Source organism: Scyliorhinus canicula, unplaced genomic scaffold (genome assembly GCF_902713615.1).
Source record: "Scyliorhinus canicula unplaced genomic scaffold, sScyCan1.1, whole genome shotgun sequence".
NCBI classification, from domain to species: domain Eukaryota; kingdom Metazoa; phylum Chordata; class Chondrichthyes; order Carcharhiniformes; family Scyliorhinidae; genus Scyliorhinus; species Scyliorhinus canicula.
This window is the reverse complement of record NW_024055500.1, coordinates 4,689,390-4,707,611: the sequence shown is the minus strand read 5'-3', so window position 1 is coordinate 4,707,611 and position 18,222 is coordinate 4,689,390. Positions and strand designations below refer to the sequence as shown.

Here is an 18,222-nt window from a genome sequence, read left to right as displayed (position 1 = left end):
ACCTGTCCTGGGAGTGTTTGATGGGGACAGTGTAGAGGGAGCTTTACTCTGTATCTAACCCGTGCTGTACCTGTCCTGGGAGTGTTTGATGGGGACAGTGTAGAGGGAGCTTTACTCTGTATCTAACCCCGTGCTGTACCTGTCCTGGGAGTGTTTGATGGGGACAGTGTAGAGGGAGCTTTACTCTGTATCTAACCCCGTGCTGTACCTTTCCTGGGAGTGTTTGATGGGGACAGTGTAGAGGGAGCTTTACTCTGTATCTAACCCTCTGCTGTAACCGTCCTGTGAGTGTTTGATGGGGATAGTGTAGAGGGAGCTTTACTCTGTATCCTAACCCCGTGCTGTACCTGTCCCTGGGAGTGTTTGATGGGGACAGTGTAGAGGGAGCTTTACTCTGTATCTAACCCCGTGTTGTACCTGTCCTGGGAGTGTTTGATGGGGACAGTGTAGAGGGAGCTTTACTCTGTATCTAACCCCGTGCTGTACCTGTCCTGGGAGTGTTTGATGGGGACAGTGTAGAGGGAGCTTTACTCTGTATCTAACCCCGTGCTGTACCTGTCCTGGGAGTGTTTGATGGGGACAGTGTAGAGGGAGCTTTACTCTGTATCTAACCCCGTGCTGTACCTGTCCTGGGAGTGTTTGATGGGGACAGTGTAGAGGGAGCTTTACTCTGTATCTAACCCCGTGCTGTACCTGTCCTGGGAGTGTTTGATGGGGACAGTGTAGAGGGAGCTTTACTCTGTATCTAACCCCGTGCTGTACCTGTCCTGGGAGTGTTTGATGGGGACAGTGTAGAGGGAGCTTTACTCTGTATCTAACCCCGTGCTGTACCTGTCCTGGGAGTGTTTGATGGGGACAGTGTAGAGGGAGCTTTACTCTGTATCTAACCCCGTGCTGTACCTGTCCTGGGAGTGTTTGATGGGGACAGTGCTAGAGGGAGCTTTACTCTGTATCTAACCCCGTGCTGTACCTGTCCTGGGAGTGTTTGATGGGGACAGTGTAGAGGGAGCTTTACTCTGTATCTAACCCCGTGCTGTACCTGTCCTGGGAGTGTTTGATGGGGACAGTGTAGAGGGAGCTTTACTCTGTATCTAACCCCGTGCTGTACCTGTCCTGGGAGTGTTTGATGGGGACAGTGTAGAGGAAGCTTTAATCTGTATCTAACCCCGTGCTGTACCTGTCCTGGGAGTGTTTAATGGGGACAGTGCAGAGGGAGCTTTACTCTGTATCTAACACCGTGCTGTACCTGTCCTGGGAGTGTTTGATGGGGACAGTGCAGAGGGAGCTTTACTCTGTATCTAACCCCGTGCTGTACCTGTCCTGGGAGTGTTTGATGGGGACAGTGTAGAGGGAGCTTTACTCTGTATCTAACCCCGTGCTGTACCTGTCCTGGGAGTGTTTGATGGGAACAGTGTAGTGGGAGATTTACTCTGTATCTAACCCCGTGCTGTACCTGTCCTGGGAGTGTTTGATGGGGACAGTGTTGAGGGAGCTTTACTCTGTATCTAACCCCGTGCTGTACCTGTCCTGGGAGTGTTTAATGGGGACAGTGCAGAGGGAGCTTTACTCTGTATCTAACCCCGTGCTGTACCTGTCCTGGGAGTGTTTGATGGGGACAGTGTAGAGGGAGCTTACTCTGTATCTAACGCCGTGCTGTACCTGTCCTGGGACTGTTTGATGGGGACAGTGTAGAGGGAGCTGTACTCTGTATCTAACCCCGTGCTGTACCTGTCCTGGGAGTGTTTGATGGGGACAGTGTAGAGGGAGCTTTACTCTGTATCTAACCCCGTGCTGTACCTGTCCTGGGAGTGTTTGATGGGGACAGTGTAGAGGGAGCTTTACTCTGTATCTAACCCCGTGCTGTACCTGTCCTGGGAGTCTTTGATGGGGACAGTGTAGAGGGAGCTTTACTCTGTATCGAACCCCGTGCTGTACCTGTCCTGGGAGTGTTTGATGGGGACAGTGTAGAGGGAGCTTTACTCTGTATCTAACCCCGTGCTGTACCTGTCCTGGGAGTGTTTAATGGGGACAGTGTAGAGGCAGCATTTACTCTGTATCTAACCCCGTGCTGCACCTGTCCTGGGAGTGTTTGATGGGGACAGTGTAGAGGGAGCTTTACTCTGTATCTAACCCCGTGCTGTACCTGTCCTGGGAGTGTTTGATGGGGACAGTGTAGAGGGAGCTTTACTCTGTATCTAACCCCGTGCTGTACCTGTCCTGGGAGTGTTTGATGGGGACAGTGTAGAGGGAGCTTTACTCTGTATCTAACCCCGTGTTGTACCTGTCCTGGGAGTGTTGGATGGGGACAGTGTAGAGGGAGCTTTACTCTGTATCTAACCCCGTGCTGTACCTGTCCTGGGAGTGTTTGATGGGGACAGTGTAGAGGGAGCTTTACTCTGTATCTAACCCCGTGCTGTACCTGTCCCGGGAGTGTTTGATGGGGTCAGTGTAGACGGGAGCTTTACTCTGTATCTAACCCCGTGCTGTACCTGTCCTGGGACTGTTTGATGGAGACAGTGTAGAGGGAGCTTTACTCTGTATCTAACCCCGTGCTGTACCTGTCCTGGGAGTGTTTGATGGGGACAGTATAGAGGGAGCTTTAGTCTGTATCTAACCCCGTGCTGTACCTGTCCTGGGAGTGTTTGATGGGGACAGTGTAGAGGGAGCTTTACTCTGTATCTAACCCCGTGCTGTACCTGTCCTGGGAGTGTTTGATGGGGACAGTGTAGAGGGAGCTTTACTCTGTATCTAACCCCGTGCTGTACCTGTCCTGGGAGTGTTTGATGGGGACAGTGTAGAGGGAGCTTTACTCTGTATCTAACCCCGTGCTGTACCTGTCCTGGGAGTGTTTGATGGGGACAGTGTAGAGGGAGCTTTACTCTGTATCTAACCCCGTGCTGTACCTGTCCTGGGAGCTGTTTGATGGGGACAGTGTAGAGGGAGCTTTACTCTGTATCTAACCCTGTGCTGTACCTGTCCTGGGAGTGTTTGATGGGGACAGTGTAGAGGGAGCTTTACTCTGTATCTAACCCCGTGCTGTACCTGTCCTGGGAGTGTTTGATGGGGACAGTGTAGAGGGAGCTTTACTCTGTATCTAACCCCGTGCTGTACCTGTCCTGGGAGTGTTTGATGGGGACAGTGTAGAGGGAGCTTTACTCTGTATCTAACCCCGTGCTGTACCTGTCCTGGGACGGTTTGATGGGGACAGTGTAGAGGGAGCTTTACTCTGTATCTAACCCCGTGCTGTACCTGTCCTGGGCCTGTTTGATGGGGACAGTGTAGAGGGAGCTTTACTCTGTATCTAACCCTGTGCTGTACCTGTCCTGGGAGTGTTTGATGGGGACAGTGTAGAGGGAGCTTTACTCTGTATCTAACCCCGTGCTGTACCTGTCCTGGGAGTGTTTGATGGGGACAGTGTAGAGGGAGCTTTACTCTGTATCTAACCCCGTGCTGTACCTGTCCTGGGACTGTTTGATGGGGACAGTGTAGAGGGAGCTTTACTCTGTACCTAACCCCGTGCTGTACCTGTCCTGGGAGTGTTTGATGGGGACAGTGTAGAGGGAGCTTTACTCTGTATCTAACCCCGTGCTGTACCTGTCCTGGGAGTGTTTGATGGGGACAGTGTAGAGGGAGCTTTACTCTGTATCTAACCCCGTGCTGTACCTGTCCTGGGAGTGTTTGATGGGGACAGTGTAGAGGGAGCTTTACTCTGTATCTAACCCCGTGCTGTACCTGTCCTGGGAGTGTTTGATGGGGACAGTGTAGAGGGAGCTTTACTCTGTATCTAACCCCGTGCTGTACCTGTCCTGGGAGTGTTTGATGGGGACAGTGTAGAGGGAGCTTTACTCTGTATCTAACCCCGTGCTGTACCTGTCCTGGGAGAGTTTACCTGCTGCTTTTTGTATTGTTGTAAACTTTGGCCCGGAACTTGTTGTTCTGTGAAAGGAGCAAAATATATTATAGTTACTGCAAGTCACCAAGCTGTTGATGGACAGAAATATAAACATCAGATCAACTGGAAGGATCAGAAAGTCCCCACGATGAGTCTGAAGGGAGATCCGCACACTCAGAGGGTCAGTACTGAGGGAGCGCTGCATTGTCAGAGGGTCAGTACTGAGGGAGTGCCGCACTGTCAGAGGGTCAGTACTGAGGGAGTGCCGCACTGTCAGAGGGTCAGTACTGAGGGAGTGCTGCACTGTCAGAGGGTCAGTACTGAGGGAGTGCCGCACTGTCAGAGAGTCAGTACTGAGGGAGCGCCGCACTGTCAGAGGGTCAGTACTGAGGGAGTGCTGCACTGTCAGAGGGTCAGTACTGAGAGAGTGCCGCACTGTCAGAGGGTCAGTACTGAGGGAGTGCTGCACTGTCAGAGGGTCAGTACTGAGGGAGTGCTGCACTGTCAGAGGGTCAGTACTGAGGGAGTGCCGCACTGTCAGAGGGTCTGTACTGAGGGAGTGCCGCACTGTCAGAGGGTCAGTACTGAGGGAGTGCCGCACTGTCAGAGGGTCAGTACTGAGGGAGTGCCGCACTGTCAGAGGGTCAGTACTGAGGGAGTGCCGCACTGTCAGAGGGTCAGTACTGAGGGAGTGCTGCACTGTCAGAGGGTCAGTACTGAGGGAGTGCCGCACTGTCAGAGGGTCAGTACTGAGGGAGCGCCGCACTGTCAGAGGGTCAGTACTGAGGGAGTGCTGCACTGTCAGAGGGTCAGTACTGAGGGAGTGCCGCACTGTCAGAGGGTCTGTACTGAGGGAGTGCCGCACTGTCAGAGGGTCAGTACTGAGGGAGTGCCGCACTGTCAGAGGGTCAGTACTGAGGGAGTGCCGCACTGTCAGAGGGTCAGTACTGAGGGAGTGCCGCACTGTCAGAGGGTCAGTACTGAGGGAGTGCTGCACTGTCAGAGGGTCAGTACTGAGGGAGTGCCGCACTGTCAGAGGGTCAGTATTGAGTGAGTGCCGCACTGTCAGAGGGTCAGTACTGAGGGAGTGCTGCACTGTCAGAGGGTCAGTACTGAGGGAGTGCCGCACTGTCAGAGGGTCAGTACTGAGGGAGCGCCGCACTGTCAGAGGGTCAGTACTGAGGGAGTGCTGCACTGTCAGAGGGTCAGTACTGAGGGAGTGCCGCACTGTCAGAGGGTCTGTACTGAGGGAGTGCCGCACTGTCAGAGGGTCAGTACTGAGGGAGTGCCGCACTGTCAGAGGGTCAGTACTGAGGGAGTGCCGCACTGTCAGAGGGTCAGTACTGAGGGAGTGCCGCACTGTCAGAGGGTCAGTACTGAGGGAGTGCCGCACTGTCAGAGGGTCAGTACTGAGGGAGTGCTGCACTGTCAGAGGGTCAGTACTGAGGGAGTGCCGCACTGTCAGAGGGTCAGTACTGAGGGAGTGCCGCACTGTCAGAGGGTCAGTACTGAGGGAGTGCTGCACTGTCAGAGGGTCAGTACTGAGGGAGTGCCGCACTGTCAGAGGGTCAGTACTGAGGGAGCGCCGCACTGTCAGAGGGTCAGTACTGAGGGAGTGCTGCACTGTCAGAGGGTCAGTACTGAGGGAGTGCCGCACTGTCAGAGGGTCTGTACTGAGGGAGTGCCGCACTGTCAGAGGGTCAGTACTGAGGGAGTGCCGCACTGTCAGAGGGTCAGTACTGAGGGAGTGCCGCACTGTCAGAGGGTCAGTACTGAGGGAGTGCCGCACTGTCAGAGGGTCAGTACTGAGGGAGTGCCGCACTGTCAGAGGGTCAGTACTGAGGGAGTGCCGCACTGTCAGAGGGTCAGTACTGAGGGAGTGCTGCACTGTCAGAGGGTCAGTACTGAGGGAGTGCCGCACTGTCAGAGGGTCAGTATTGAGTGAGTGCCGCACTGTCAGAGGGTCAGTACTGAAGGAGCACCGCACTGTCAGAGGGTCAGTATTGAGTGAGTGCCGCACTGTCAGAGGGTCAGTACTGAGGGAGTGCCGCACTGTCAGAGGTTCAGTACTGAGGGAGTGCTGCACTGTCAGAGGGTCAGTACTGAGGGAGCGCCGCACTGTCAGAGGGTCAGTACTGAGGGAGTGCTGCACTGTCAGAGGGTCAGTACTGAGGGAGTGCCGCACTGTCAGGGAGTCAGTACTGAGGGAGTGCTGCACTGTCGGAGGGTCAGTACTGAGTGAATGCTGCACTGTCAGAGGGTCAGTACTGAGGGAGCGCCGCACTGTCAGATGGTCAGTACTGAGGGAGTGCTGCACTGTCAGAGGGTGAGTACTGAGGGAGCGCCGCACTGTCAGTGGGTCAGTACTGAGGGAGTGCTGCACTGTCAGAGGGTCAGTACTGAGGGAGTGCCGCACTGTCAGAGGGTCAGTACTGAGGGAGTGCCTCACTGTCAGAGTGTCAGTACTGAGGGAGTGCCGCACTGTGGGAGGGTCAGTATTGAGAGAGTGCCGCACTGTCAGAGGGTCAGTACTGAGGGAGTGCTGCACTGTCGGAGGGTCAGTACTGAATGAATGCTGCACTGTCAGAGGGTCAGTACTGAGGGAGTGCCGCACTGTGGGAGGGTCAGTATTGAGAGAGTGCCGCACTGTCAGAGGGTCAGTACTGAGGGAGTGCTGCACTGTCAGAGGGTCAGTACTGAGGGAGTGCTGCACCGTCAGAAGGTCAGTACTGAGGGAGTGCCGCACTGTCAGAGGGTCAGTACTGAGGGAGTGCCGCACTGTCAGAGGATCACTACTGAGGGAGTGCCGCACTCTCAGTGGGTCAGTACTGAGGGAGTGCCGCACTGTCAGAGGGTCACTACTGAGGGAGTGCTGCCCTGTGAGAGGGTCAGTACTGAGGGAGCGCTGCACTGTCAGAGGGTCAGTACTGAGGGAGCGCTGCACTGTCAGAGGGTCAGTACTGAGGGAGTGCCGCACTGTCAGAGGGTCAGTACTGAGAGAGTGCCGCACTGTCAGAGGGTCAGTACTGAGGGACTGCCGCACTGTCAGAGGGTCAGTACTGAGGGAGTGCCGCACTGTCAGAGGGTCAGTACTGAGGGAGTGCATCACTGTCAGAGGGTCAGTACTGAGGGAGAGCCGCACTGTCAGAGGGTCAGTACTGAGGGAGGGCCGCACTGTCAGAGGGTCAGTACTGAGGGACTGCCGCACTGTCAGAGGGTCAGTACTGAGGGAGTGCCGCACTGTCAGAGGGTCAGTACTGAGGGAGTGCTGCACTGTCAGAGGGGGTCAGTACTGAGGGAGTGCCGCACTGTCAGAGGGTCAGTACTGAGGGAGTGCCGCACTGTCAGAGGGTCAGTACTGAGGGAGTGCTGCACTGTCAGAGGGTCAGTACTGACGGAGTGCCGCACTGATAAAGGGTCAGTACTGGCCCAGAATTCTTAAGGCAATGATTTCTCTCCATCACCAATGCAGTGAGAATGTCGCCATCCGGTGGCCGGAGGCTGCAGCTGCAATGTAATGTGACGGTTGACATGGCAAATCTTCAATGGGAACTATTGACATCGCAAATTCATCCCGCGGAATGGTCCACGCCGTGATTTCTGAAACGGTGCCTTGAAGGTAAAAATGCCGAGCCTGGATCAGGAATACGGGAGATCCCGGAGGGAAAGTTTCCCTCCCCTTCCCAACACACTCACCTCTTTCTTGTAGGGCGCCTCCAGCATTGCCTCAATAACCACATCAAACTCATCGGAGGACATGGTGGTGATGGTATCTCACTTCACAATATCCTAACAACAAACAACAACACATCAGGTCATTAACAAATTAGATTCCAGTCTGTAACTCACTCCCGGGTATCTGTTATTCTATATATAAACCATCCCGAACCCCTCGATTAGATTCCAATCTGTAACTCACTCCCGGGTATCTGTTATTCTATATATAAACCATCCCGAACCCCTCGATTAGATTCCAGTCTGTAACTCACTCCCGGGTATCTGTTATTCTATATATAAACCACCCCGAACCCCTCGATTAGATTCCAGTCTGTAACTCACTCCCGGGTATCTGTTATTCTATATATAAACCACTCTGAACCCCTCGATTAGATTCCAGCCTGTAACTCACTCCCGGGTATCTGTTATTCTATATATAAACCACCCCGAACCCCTCGATTAGATTCCAATCTGTAACTCACTCCTGGGTATCTGTTATTCTAGATATAAACCACTCTGAACCCCTCGATTAGATTCCAGTCTGTAACACACTCCCGGGTATCTGTTATTCTATATATAAACCACTCTGAACCCCTCGATTAGATTCCAGCCTGTAACTCACTCCCGGGTATCTGTTATTCTATATATAAACCACCCCGAACCCCTCGATTAGATTCCAGTCTGTAACTCACTCCCGGGTATCTGTTATTCTATATATAAACCACCCTGAGCCCCTCGATTAGATTCCAGTCTGTAACTCACTCCCGGATATCTGTTATTCTATATATAAACCACCCTGAACCCCTCGATTAGATTCCAGTCTGTAACTCACTCCCAGGTATCTGTTATTCTATATATAAACCACCCCGAACCCCTCGATTAGATTCCAGTCTGTAACTCACTCCCGGGTATCTGTTATTCTATATATAAACCACCCCGAACCCCTCGATTAGATTCCTGTCTGTAACTCACTCCCGGGTATCTATTATTCTATATATAAACCACCCCGATCCCCTCGATTAGATTCCAGTCTGAAACTCACTCCCGGGTATCTGTTATTCTATATATAAACCACCCCGAACCCCTGGGACTGGGACTAAACTGAAGAGTTTCGTCACAGGAGGTTAGATTGGCCAAGAACGGGCAGCACGGTGGCCTAGTGGTTAGCACAACCGCCTCACGGCGCTGAGGTCCCAGGTTTGATCCCGGCTCTGGGTCACTGTCCGTGTGGAGTTTGCACATTCTCCCCGTGTCTGCGTGGGTTTCGCCCCCACAACCCAAAAATGTGCAGAGTAGGTGGATTGGCCACGCTAAATTGCCCCTTAATTGGAAAAAATAATTGGCTAATCTAAATTTATATAAAAAAAAAGATTGGCCAAGAGGGTAGGTGCTAAATTTGAATCTATCTGGTAAGTAGTGGTGACTGGTAAATAGTTTTTCTTTACTGTATTGGCATTGTTGTCGCACAAGTTGACCAAAGGTTTCAGACATGGCAGGAGATCCCAGACCCGTGTCATGCTCCTCCTGTGCCACGTGGGAGTTCAGGGACACGTCCACCGTCCCTGGCTCCTTCACGTGCCAGAAGTGTGCCCAGCTGCAGCTCCTGGTTTAGCCCAGCGGGCTAGACAGCTGGCTTGTAATGCAGAACAAGGCAAGCAGCGCGGGTTCAATTCCTGTACCGGCCTCCCTGAACAGGCGGCGGAATGTGGCGGCTCGGGCCATTTCACAGTAACTTCATACTTGTGACAATAAAATGCTGATTGTTGTTACTGTTATTTTCTTTTTTTATATAAATTTAGAGTGTCCAATTAATTTTTTCCAATTAAGGGGGCAATTTAGCATGGCCAATCCAACTAGCCTGCACATCTTTGGGTTGTGGGGGCGAGACCCACGCAGACACGGGGAGAATGTGCAAACTCCACACGGACAGTGACCCGGAGCCAGGATCGAACCTGGGACCTCGGCGCCGTGAGGCAGCAATGCTAACCCACTGCGCCACCATGCTGCCCTATTGTTATTATTGTTGTTACACCGCTTGAGGGCTCTGGTGCTGTGGGCAGACTCACTCTGGAGCACCCGCAATGCTGATGACGTCGTGGATCGCACGTTTAGTGAGTTGGTCACACCGCAGGTAAAGAGTAATGAGGGAGAGAGGGAATGGGGGCCCACCAGACCGAGGAAGTGTAGGGAGGCAGTGAAGGGGTCCCCTTCGGCCATCTCCCTCCAAAACAGGTATACCGTCAAGGGAGATGGCTCACTAGGGGAAGGCAGCCGTAGCCAGGTTCATGGCACCATGGCTGGCTCTTGCGCAGGAGGGCAGGAAGAAGAATGGTAGAGATATAGTGATAGGAGACTCAATCGTAAGGGGAATTAACAGGCAGGAGCAAACGAGACTCCAGGATGGTATGTTGCCTCCCTGGTGCAAGGGTCAAGGATGTCTCGGAGCAGCTGCAGGGCATTCTGGGGGGAGGGTGAACAGCCAGCTGTCGTGGTGCATATTGGCACCAACGATAAACGGGATGAGGTCCGACAAGCTGAATTTAGGGAGTGAGAAGCTAAACTTAAAAGTAGGACCTCAAAGGTAGTAATCTCGGGATTGCTACGAATGCCACGTGCTAATCAGAGTAGGAATGACAGGATAGATAGGATGAATGTGTGGCTTGAGAGATGGTGCAGGAGGGGGGGGGTTCAGCTTTTTGGGACATTGGAACCGGTTCTGGGGGAGGTGGGACCAGTACAAATCAGATGGTCTACACCTGGGCAGGACTGGAACCAATGTCCTGGGGGGAAGGGGGGGGGGGGGTTGTTTGCTAGAGCTGTTGGGTAGGGTTTAAACTAATGTGGCAGGGGAATGGGAAAGAACGCAGGAAGTCAGAGGGTAGTAAATAGCGGATAGAAACGAAACTCAGCAAGGAGAAAAGTGGAAGGCAGAGAAACAAATTGAACTGTGTTTATTTCAATGCTAGAGGCCTAATGGGCAAGGCAGATGAACTCAGGGTATGGGTAGGTGGGACTGGGATATTCCAGCAATTTCTGACAAATGGCTAAAGTATGGGCAGGACTGGCTCCCTCAGTACTGACCCTCTGACAGTGTGGCATCCGACAACCCTCCTCATTTCTGCAACCTCATCCAGCCTCTACACCCCTCCCTATCTCTGTAACCTCCTAGAGCACCCTACACCCCTCCCTATCTCTGTAACCTCCTCCAGCCCCCTACACCCCTCCCTATCTCTGTAACCTCCTCCAGCTCCTACAACCCTCCCTATCTCTGTAACCTCCTCCAGCTCCTACACCCCTCCCTATCAATGTAACCTCCTCCAGCCCCTGACAATTCTCCCTATCTCTGTAACCTTACCAGCCCACTACAACCCTCCCTATCTCTGTAACCTTACCAGCCCACTACAACCCTCCCTATCTCTGTAACCTCCTCCAGCTCCCTACACCCCTCCCTATCTCTGTAACCACCTCCAGCCCCTACACCCTTCCCTATCTCTGTAACCTCCTACAGCCCCGACAACCCTCCCTATCTCTGTAGCCTCCTCAAGCCCCCTACATCCCTCCCTATCTCTGTAATCACCTCCAGCTCCTACAACCCTCCCTATCTCTGTAACCTCCTCCAGCTCCCTACACCCCTCCCTATATCTGTAACCTCCTCCAGCCCCTACAACCCTCCCTATCTCTGTAACCTCCTCCAGCCCCTACACCCCTCCCTATCTCTGTAACCGCAACAGCCCCCTACAACACAGTATCTCTGTAACCTCATCCAGCCTCCACACCTCTCCCTATCTCTGTAATGTCCTCCAGCCCCTACAACGCGCCCTATCTATGTAACCTCCACCAGTCCCTACAACCCTCCCTATCTCTGTAATGTCCTCCAGCCCCTACAACGCTCCCTATCTCTGTAAACCTCCTCCAGCCCCTACACCCCTCCCTATCTGTAACCTCCTCCAGTCCCCTACACCCCTCCCTATCTCTGTAACCTCCTCCAGTCCCCTACAACCCTACCTATCTCTGTAACATCACCAGCCCCCTACAGCCCTCCCTATCTCTGTAACCTCCTCCAGTCCCTGCAAGCCTCACTATCTCTGTAATCTCCTGCAGTCCCTACAACCCTCCCTATCTCTGTAATGTCCTCCAGCCCCTACACCCCTCCCTATCCATGTAACCTCCTCCAGCCCCCTACAACCCTCCTTATCTCTGTAACTTGCTCCAGCTCCTACAACCCTCCCTATCTCTGTAACCTCCTCCAGCCCCTACTACCCTCCCTATCTCTGTAAGCTCCTTCAGCCCGTACAACCCTCCCTATCTCTGTAACCTCACCAGCCCCTACAACCCTCCCTTCCTCTGTAACCTCCTCCAGCCCCTACATCCCTCCCTATCTCTGTAACCTCCTCCAGCCCCCTACACCCCTCCCTATCTCTGTAACCTCCTCCAGCCCCTACAGCCCTCCCTATCTCTGTAACCTCCTCCAGCCCCCTACAACCCTCCCTATCTCTGTAACCTCTGCCAGCCCCCTACAACCCTCCCTATCTCTGTAACCTCCTCCAGCCCCTACAACCCTCCCTATCTCTGTAACCTCCTCCAGCCCCTACACCCATCCCTATCTCTGTAACCTCCTCCAGCCCCTACACCCCTCCCTATCTCTGTAACCACCTCCAACCCCCTACACCCTCCCTATCTCTGTAACCTCCTCCAGCCCCTACACCCCTCCCTATCTCTGTAACCTCCTCTAACCCCTACAACCCTCCCTATCTCTGTAACCTCCTCCAGCCTCCTACACCCCTCCCTATCTCTGTAACCACCTCCAGCCCCCTACACCCTCCCTATCTCTGTAACCTCCTCCAGCCCCTACACCCCTCCCTATCTCTGTAACCTCCTCCAGCCCCTACACCCCTCCCTATCTCTGTAACCACCTCCAGCCCCCTACACCCTCCCTATCTCTGTAACCTCCTCCAGCCCCTACACCCCTCCCTATCTCTGTAACCTCCTCTAACCCCTACAATCCTCCCTATCTCTGTAACCTCCTCCAGCCCCCTACAATCCTCCCTATCTCTGTAACCTCCAGCACCTACAACCTTCCTTATCTCTGTAACTGGCTCCAGCTCATACAACCCTCCCTATCTTTATAACCTCGTCCAGCCCCTGACAATTCTCCCTATCTCTGTAACCTTACCAGCCCACTACAACCCTCCCTATTGCTGTAACCTCCTCCAGCCCCCTACACACCTCCCTATCTCTGTAACCTCCTCAGCCCCTACATCCCTCCCTATCTCTGTAACCTCCTCCAGCCCCGACAACCCTCCATATCTCTGTAACCTCCTCCAGCCCCTACACCCCTCCCTATCTCTGTAACCTCCTGCATCCCCTACAACCCTCCCTATCTCTGTATCCTCCTCCAGCCCTCTACACCCCTCCCTATCTCTGTAACCTCCTCCAGCCCCTACAACCCTCCGTATCTCTGTAACCTCCTGCAGCTCCCTAAACCATTGCAACATTCCGGGGTCCAGATGCTCTAGGAAAGATAGATTAGGAGATAGGAGAGGAGTGGGAGATGTGTTTTTGATTAGGGACAGTATCACGGCAGTCCGAAGGGAGGATATATCCGGGGGTTCGCCCACTGGCTATGTCGTAAGAATGTTGCTTTGGGAATTGTCTGCCTGCTCATGTTATCGCAGTGATGTCAGAGTGTGGGTGGAGCTGAGCTCTGGTTCTGCTTTTTAGTTTCACTTCGAGAAAAAGTTTGTGTGTGTCTGTGTTTTCCAGTGAACAGCAGCTGAAGTGAAACAAAGAGATGTCCTGTTGATCTCTCTGCCATCCAAAGACTATCTCTTGATCATTTGGTGAATTCAGAATTAGAAATGTTCTCAGTAGTGAATGTAAACCTGATGTGCTTCTGTTTAAAGGTTTGTTAAGTCTTCTGGATGTTAAAAGGACAGCTTAAGGATTACTTAGAGTTGTATTCTTTGGGGGTTGTATTTGAATTAATGGTTGCTAAGATGTTCACGGTATGTTTTAGAAAGGTTAACTTGAGTTCATAGAATAAACATTGTTTTTCTTTAAAAAAAATACTTTCCATTTCTGCTGTACCACACCTGTAGAGTGGGCCGTGTGCTCCCCATACCACAATCTATTAAACATTGTGGGTCAGTTGAACTCCATGATACACTTTGGGGCTCTCTAAACCCTGGCCCATAGCAGGTAGAACTGAAATGTAAGTGCTCTCGGCTCCCAAATAGTCAGCGAGATATTGAGGAGCAAATACGTAAAGAGATTACAGACAGCTGCAGGAGAAATAGTGTGGTAATAGTTGGGGACTTTAACTTTCCCAATATTAGCTGGGACAGCCATAGCACGTGTCCACATTAACTCTTACCAACTTTTACAGATGTACCATAGAAAGCATCCTATCGGGCTGCATCACAGCCTGGGTATGGCAACTGCTCGGCCCAGGACCGCAAGAAACTTCAGAGAGCCGTGAATACCGCCCAGTCCATCACACAAACCTGCCTCCCATCCATTGACTCCATCTACACCTCCCGCTGCCTGGGGAAAGCGGGCAGCATAATCAAAGACCCCTCCCACCCGGCTTACTCTCTTCCAACTTCTTCCATCGGGCAGGAGATACAGAAGTCTGAGAACACGCACGAACAGACTCAAAAACAGCTTCTTCCCCGCTGTCACCAGGCTCTTAAATGACCCTCTTATGGACTGACCTCATTAACACTGAAATGAAAAATGAAAATGGCTTATTGTCACGGGTAGGCTTCAATGAAGTTACTGTGAAAAGCCCCTAGTCGCCACATTCCGGCGCCTGTTTGGGGAGGCTGGTACGGGAATCGAACCGTGCTGCTGGCCTGCTTTAAAAGCCAGCGATTTATCTCAGTGAGCTAAACCAGCCCCTAGAAAACATCACATTGTCACGAGTAGGCTTCAAATGAAGTTACTGTGAAAAGCCCCTAGTCGCCACATTCCGGCACCTGTTCGGGGAGGCTGGTACGGGAACACTACACCCCTGTGGGAGTTGTTGAGGTGGTTTGGGTTCGGGGAGGGGTTCGTCAGCTGGGTGAGGCTGCTGTACGAGGCCCCTGTGGCGTGTGTGGCTACGAACAGGAGGAGGTCGGATTATTTCCGGCTGTACCGAGGAACGAGGCAGGGGTGCCCCTTCTCTCCCCTGCTCTTTGCGCTGAGATAGAGCCCCTGGCCATGGCTTTGAGGGAGTCTAGGAGCTGGAGGGGGTTGGTGTGGGGTGGGGGTGGGGGAGGAACACCGGGTATCGTTGTATGCAGACCATCTGCTATTGTATGTGGCGGACCCGGTGGGGGGAATCATAGAATCATAGAATTTACAGTGCAGAAGGAGGCCATTCGGCCCATCGAGTCTGCACCGGCTCCTGGAAAGAGCACCCTACCCAAGGTCAACACCTCCAGCCTACCCCCATAACCCAGTAACCCCACCCAACACTAAGGGCAATTATGGACACACCAAGGGCAATTTCTCATGGCCAATCCACCCAACCTGCACATCTTTGGACTGTGGGAGGAAACCGGAGCACCCGGAGGAAACCCACGCACACACGGGGAGGACGTGCAGACTCCGCACAGACAGTGACCCAAGCCGGGAATCGAACCTGGGACCCTGGAGCTGTGAAGCGATTGCGGATGCCGGAGGTGTTGAGGATCCTCAGGGAGATTGGGGATTTCTCCGGGTATAAGCTCAACATGGGGAAGAGCGAGCTGTTTGTGGTGCAGCTGGGAGACCAGGAGAGGGGGATTGGTGAGCTTCCGCTAAAAATGGCAGAGAGGAGTTTTTGATACATGGGGGTGCAGGTGGCTAGAAGCTGGGGGGGCCCTGCATAAGCTCAACTTGACGAGACTGGTGGAACAAATGGAGGAGTTCAAAAGATGGGATATGCTGCCGCTGTCTCTGGCGGGTAGGGGGCAGACAGTTAAAATGACGGTGCACCCGAGGTTTCTGTTTTTGTTTCAGTGCCTCCCCATCCTGATCCCTAAGGCCTTTTAGAAGCGGGTTAACAGGAGCATTACGGGGTTTGTGTGGGCGCACGGGACCCCGAGGGTGAGACGGGTGTTTCTGGAGCGGAGCAGGGACAGGGGTGGGGGGGGGGGGGGGGGGCTGGCACTGCCTACCCTCTGCGGGTATTACTGGGCCGCCAACATGGCGATGGTACGCAAGGTAATGGAGGGGGAGGGGGCGGCTTGGAATAGATTGGAGATGGCGTCCTGTGTGGGCACGAGCCTGGGGGCGCTGGTGACGGCGCCGCTGCCGCTCCCTCCGATGAGGTACACTCCGTGCCCGGCGGTGGCGGCGACCCCTCACAGTCTGGGGGCAATGGAGACGTCACAGGGGGGAGGGGGGGTTCTCGGTGTGGTCCCCGAAACGTGAGAACCATCGGTTTGTCCCGGGGGGAATGGATGGAGGGGTCCGGAGCTGGTACGGGGCGGGTTCCTCCTCTTGTACCACGCTCAGCCTGACACAGTTTAAGGTACTGCACGGGGCGCATATGACCGGGGCAAGACTGAGCCTGTTCTTTGGGAGTGAAGATAGGTGTGTGAGATGTTCGAGGGGTTCTGCAAACCATACCCACATGTTCTGGGCATGCCCAGCGTTAGAGGAGTTCTGGAGGGGTGTAGCGAGGACGCTATCATAGGCAGTGAACTCTAGGGTTAAGCCAGGCTGGGGGCTTGCAATATTTGGGGTGTCGGATGAGCCGGGAGTGCAGGAGGCGAAAGAGGCCAGTGTTCTGGCCTCTGCGTCCCTAGTAGCCCGGCGGAGGATTCTGCTTCAGTGGAAGGATGCGAGGCCCCCAAGCGCGGAATCGTGGATCAACGACATGGCGGGATTTATTAAATTGAAATTTGCCTCAAGGGGATCTGTGCTAGGGTTCTTCAGGCGGTGGCAACCGTCCGTAGACTTCCTGGCGGAGCGTTAGGGGATGGTCGGTAACAGCAGCAACCCGGGGGGGAGCAAAGAACAAACAAAGAAAATTACAGCACAGGAACAGGCCCTTCGGCCCTCCCAGCCTGCGCCGATCCAGATCCTTTATCTAAACCTGTCTCCTATTTTCCAAGGATCTACTTCCCTCTGTTCCCCGCCCGTTCATATACCTGTCTTGATGCCTCTTAAATGATGCTATCGTGCCCGCCTCTACCACCTCCGCTGGTAAAGCGTTCCAGGCACCCACCACCCTCTGCGTAAAAAAACTTCCCACGCGCATCTCCCTTAAACTTTCCCCCTCTCACCTTGAAATCGTGACCCCTTGTAACTGACACCTCCCCTCTTGGGAAAAGCTTGTTGCTATCCACCCTGTCCATACCTCTCATAATTTTGTAGACCTTTTGTAGAGGGAGGGGGGGGGGGTGTTTGACTATGTTTGGTTGGGATCTATTATTGTTTATTGGTTATTGTTCATTGTACATTGCATTGTCGAGTTGTTTATTTATTTTTATTGTTTTGATTGTTCTGTTCGGGGGAGGTGTTGTTTTTCCTTTTGTTTCTATTTTTCTTCTTTGCTATTTATGTTGTAAAAATTTTGAATAAAAATATTTACAAAAAAAAACAATATGCTTCAACCGATGCCAATGCTTATGTATTACATTGTGGACCTTTTGTTGCCCTATTATGTATTTTCTTTTATTCCCTTTTCTTCCCATGTACTGAATGATCTGTTGAGCTGCTCGCAGAAAAATACTTTTCACTGTACCTCGGTACACGTGACAATAAACAAATCCAGTCCGCTAGGGGTTGGGATGGGGAGAAATTTGTTGAGTGTATTCAGGGAGAATTCCTCACTGAATATGTGGATGGCGCGACCAGAGAGAGGGGGCAAAACTTGACCTCCACTTGGGGAATAAGGAAGGGCAGGTGACAGAAGTGTTCGAGAAGGATCACTTTGGGACCAGTGATCGTAATTCCACTCATTTCAAGACAGCTATGGAGAATGGTCATTCAGGCTCAAAAGTTAAAATTCTAAATTGGGGAGTTGGGGGGGGGGAGGGGGGGCTTGGAAGAAATTGACAGTCCAGGGGTCGAGGGGTGGGGGGGCGTGTGGAGAGTTCTTGTATCGCAGTCCACCCACTGCATTGTGGGGGAAGTGGACAGGAGCCGGGGAGGTTGGACACAGGGGGAGCCACGAGGTCGGTGGGTGTGCTGAAAAACATCCGCTGGGAAATAGTGATCATAATATTTTTTTTTATAATTTAGAATCTCCAATTATTTTTCTTTTCCGATGAAGGGGCCAATTTAACGCGGCCAATTCCGAGGGCATTTGGTGGGAACTGTCAAAGGTTGATTGGGGAGCCTATTTGCAGGCAAAAATAATAATAATCGCTCATTGTCACAAGTCGGCTTCAATGACGTTACTGTGAAAAGCCCCCAGTCGCCACATTCCGGCGCCTGTCCGGGGAGGCTGGTGCGGGAATTGAACCCGCGCTGCTGGTCTTGTTCTGCATTACGAGCCAGCTGTTTAGCCCACTGTGCTAAACCGGCCCCGAAACAAGGGGACAGCTGGTGAGAGGGAGTCTTTCAAAAAGATACATAAAGGGTAAAAGAGTGACTAGGGAGAGGGTGGGGCCTCTTAAGGATAAACAAGGTCATCT

The 18,222-nt window shown here is 52.9% G+C and overlaps 1 protein-coding gene across 3 annotated transcripts in view; it reads right to left on the bottom strand.

Moving 5' to 3' along the window:
- The window catches only part of LOC119960428 (RNA-binding protein 39-like), a 95,880-nt gene that overhangs the window by 41,865 nt on the left and 35,793 nt on the right, over positions 1–18,222 (bottom strand). For all 3 annotated transcript variants that reach the window (XM_038788148.1, XM_038788147.1, XM_038788149.1), the window contains exons 2-3: positions 7,589–7,681; positions 3,890–3,936 (exon numbers count right to left, since the gene is read on the bottom strand). In XM_038788148.1, coding sequence (XP_038644076.1) covers positions 3,890–3,936; positions 7,589–7,651 — 110 coding nt within the window. In that variant the 5' untranslated portion in view covers positions 7,652–7,681. The remainder of the gene's footprint in view (positions 1–3,889; positions 3,937–7,588; positions 7,682–18,222) is intronic.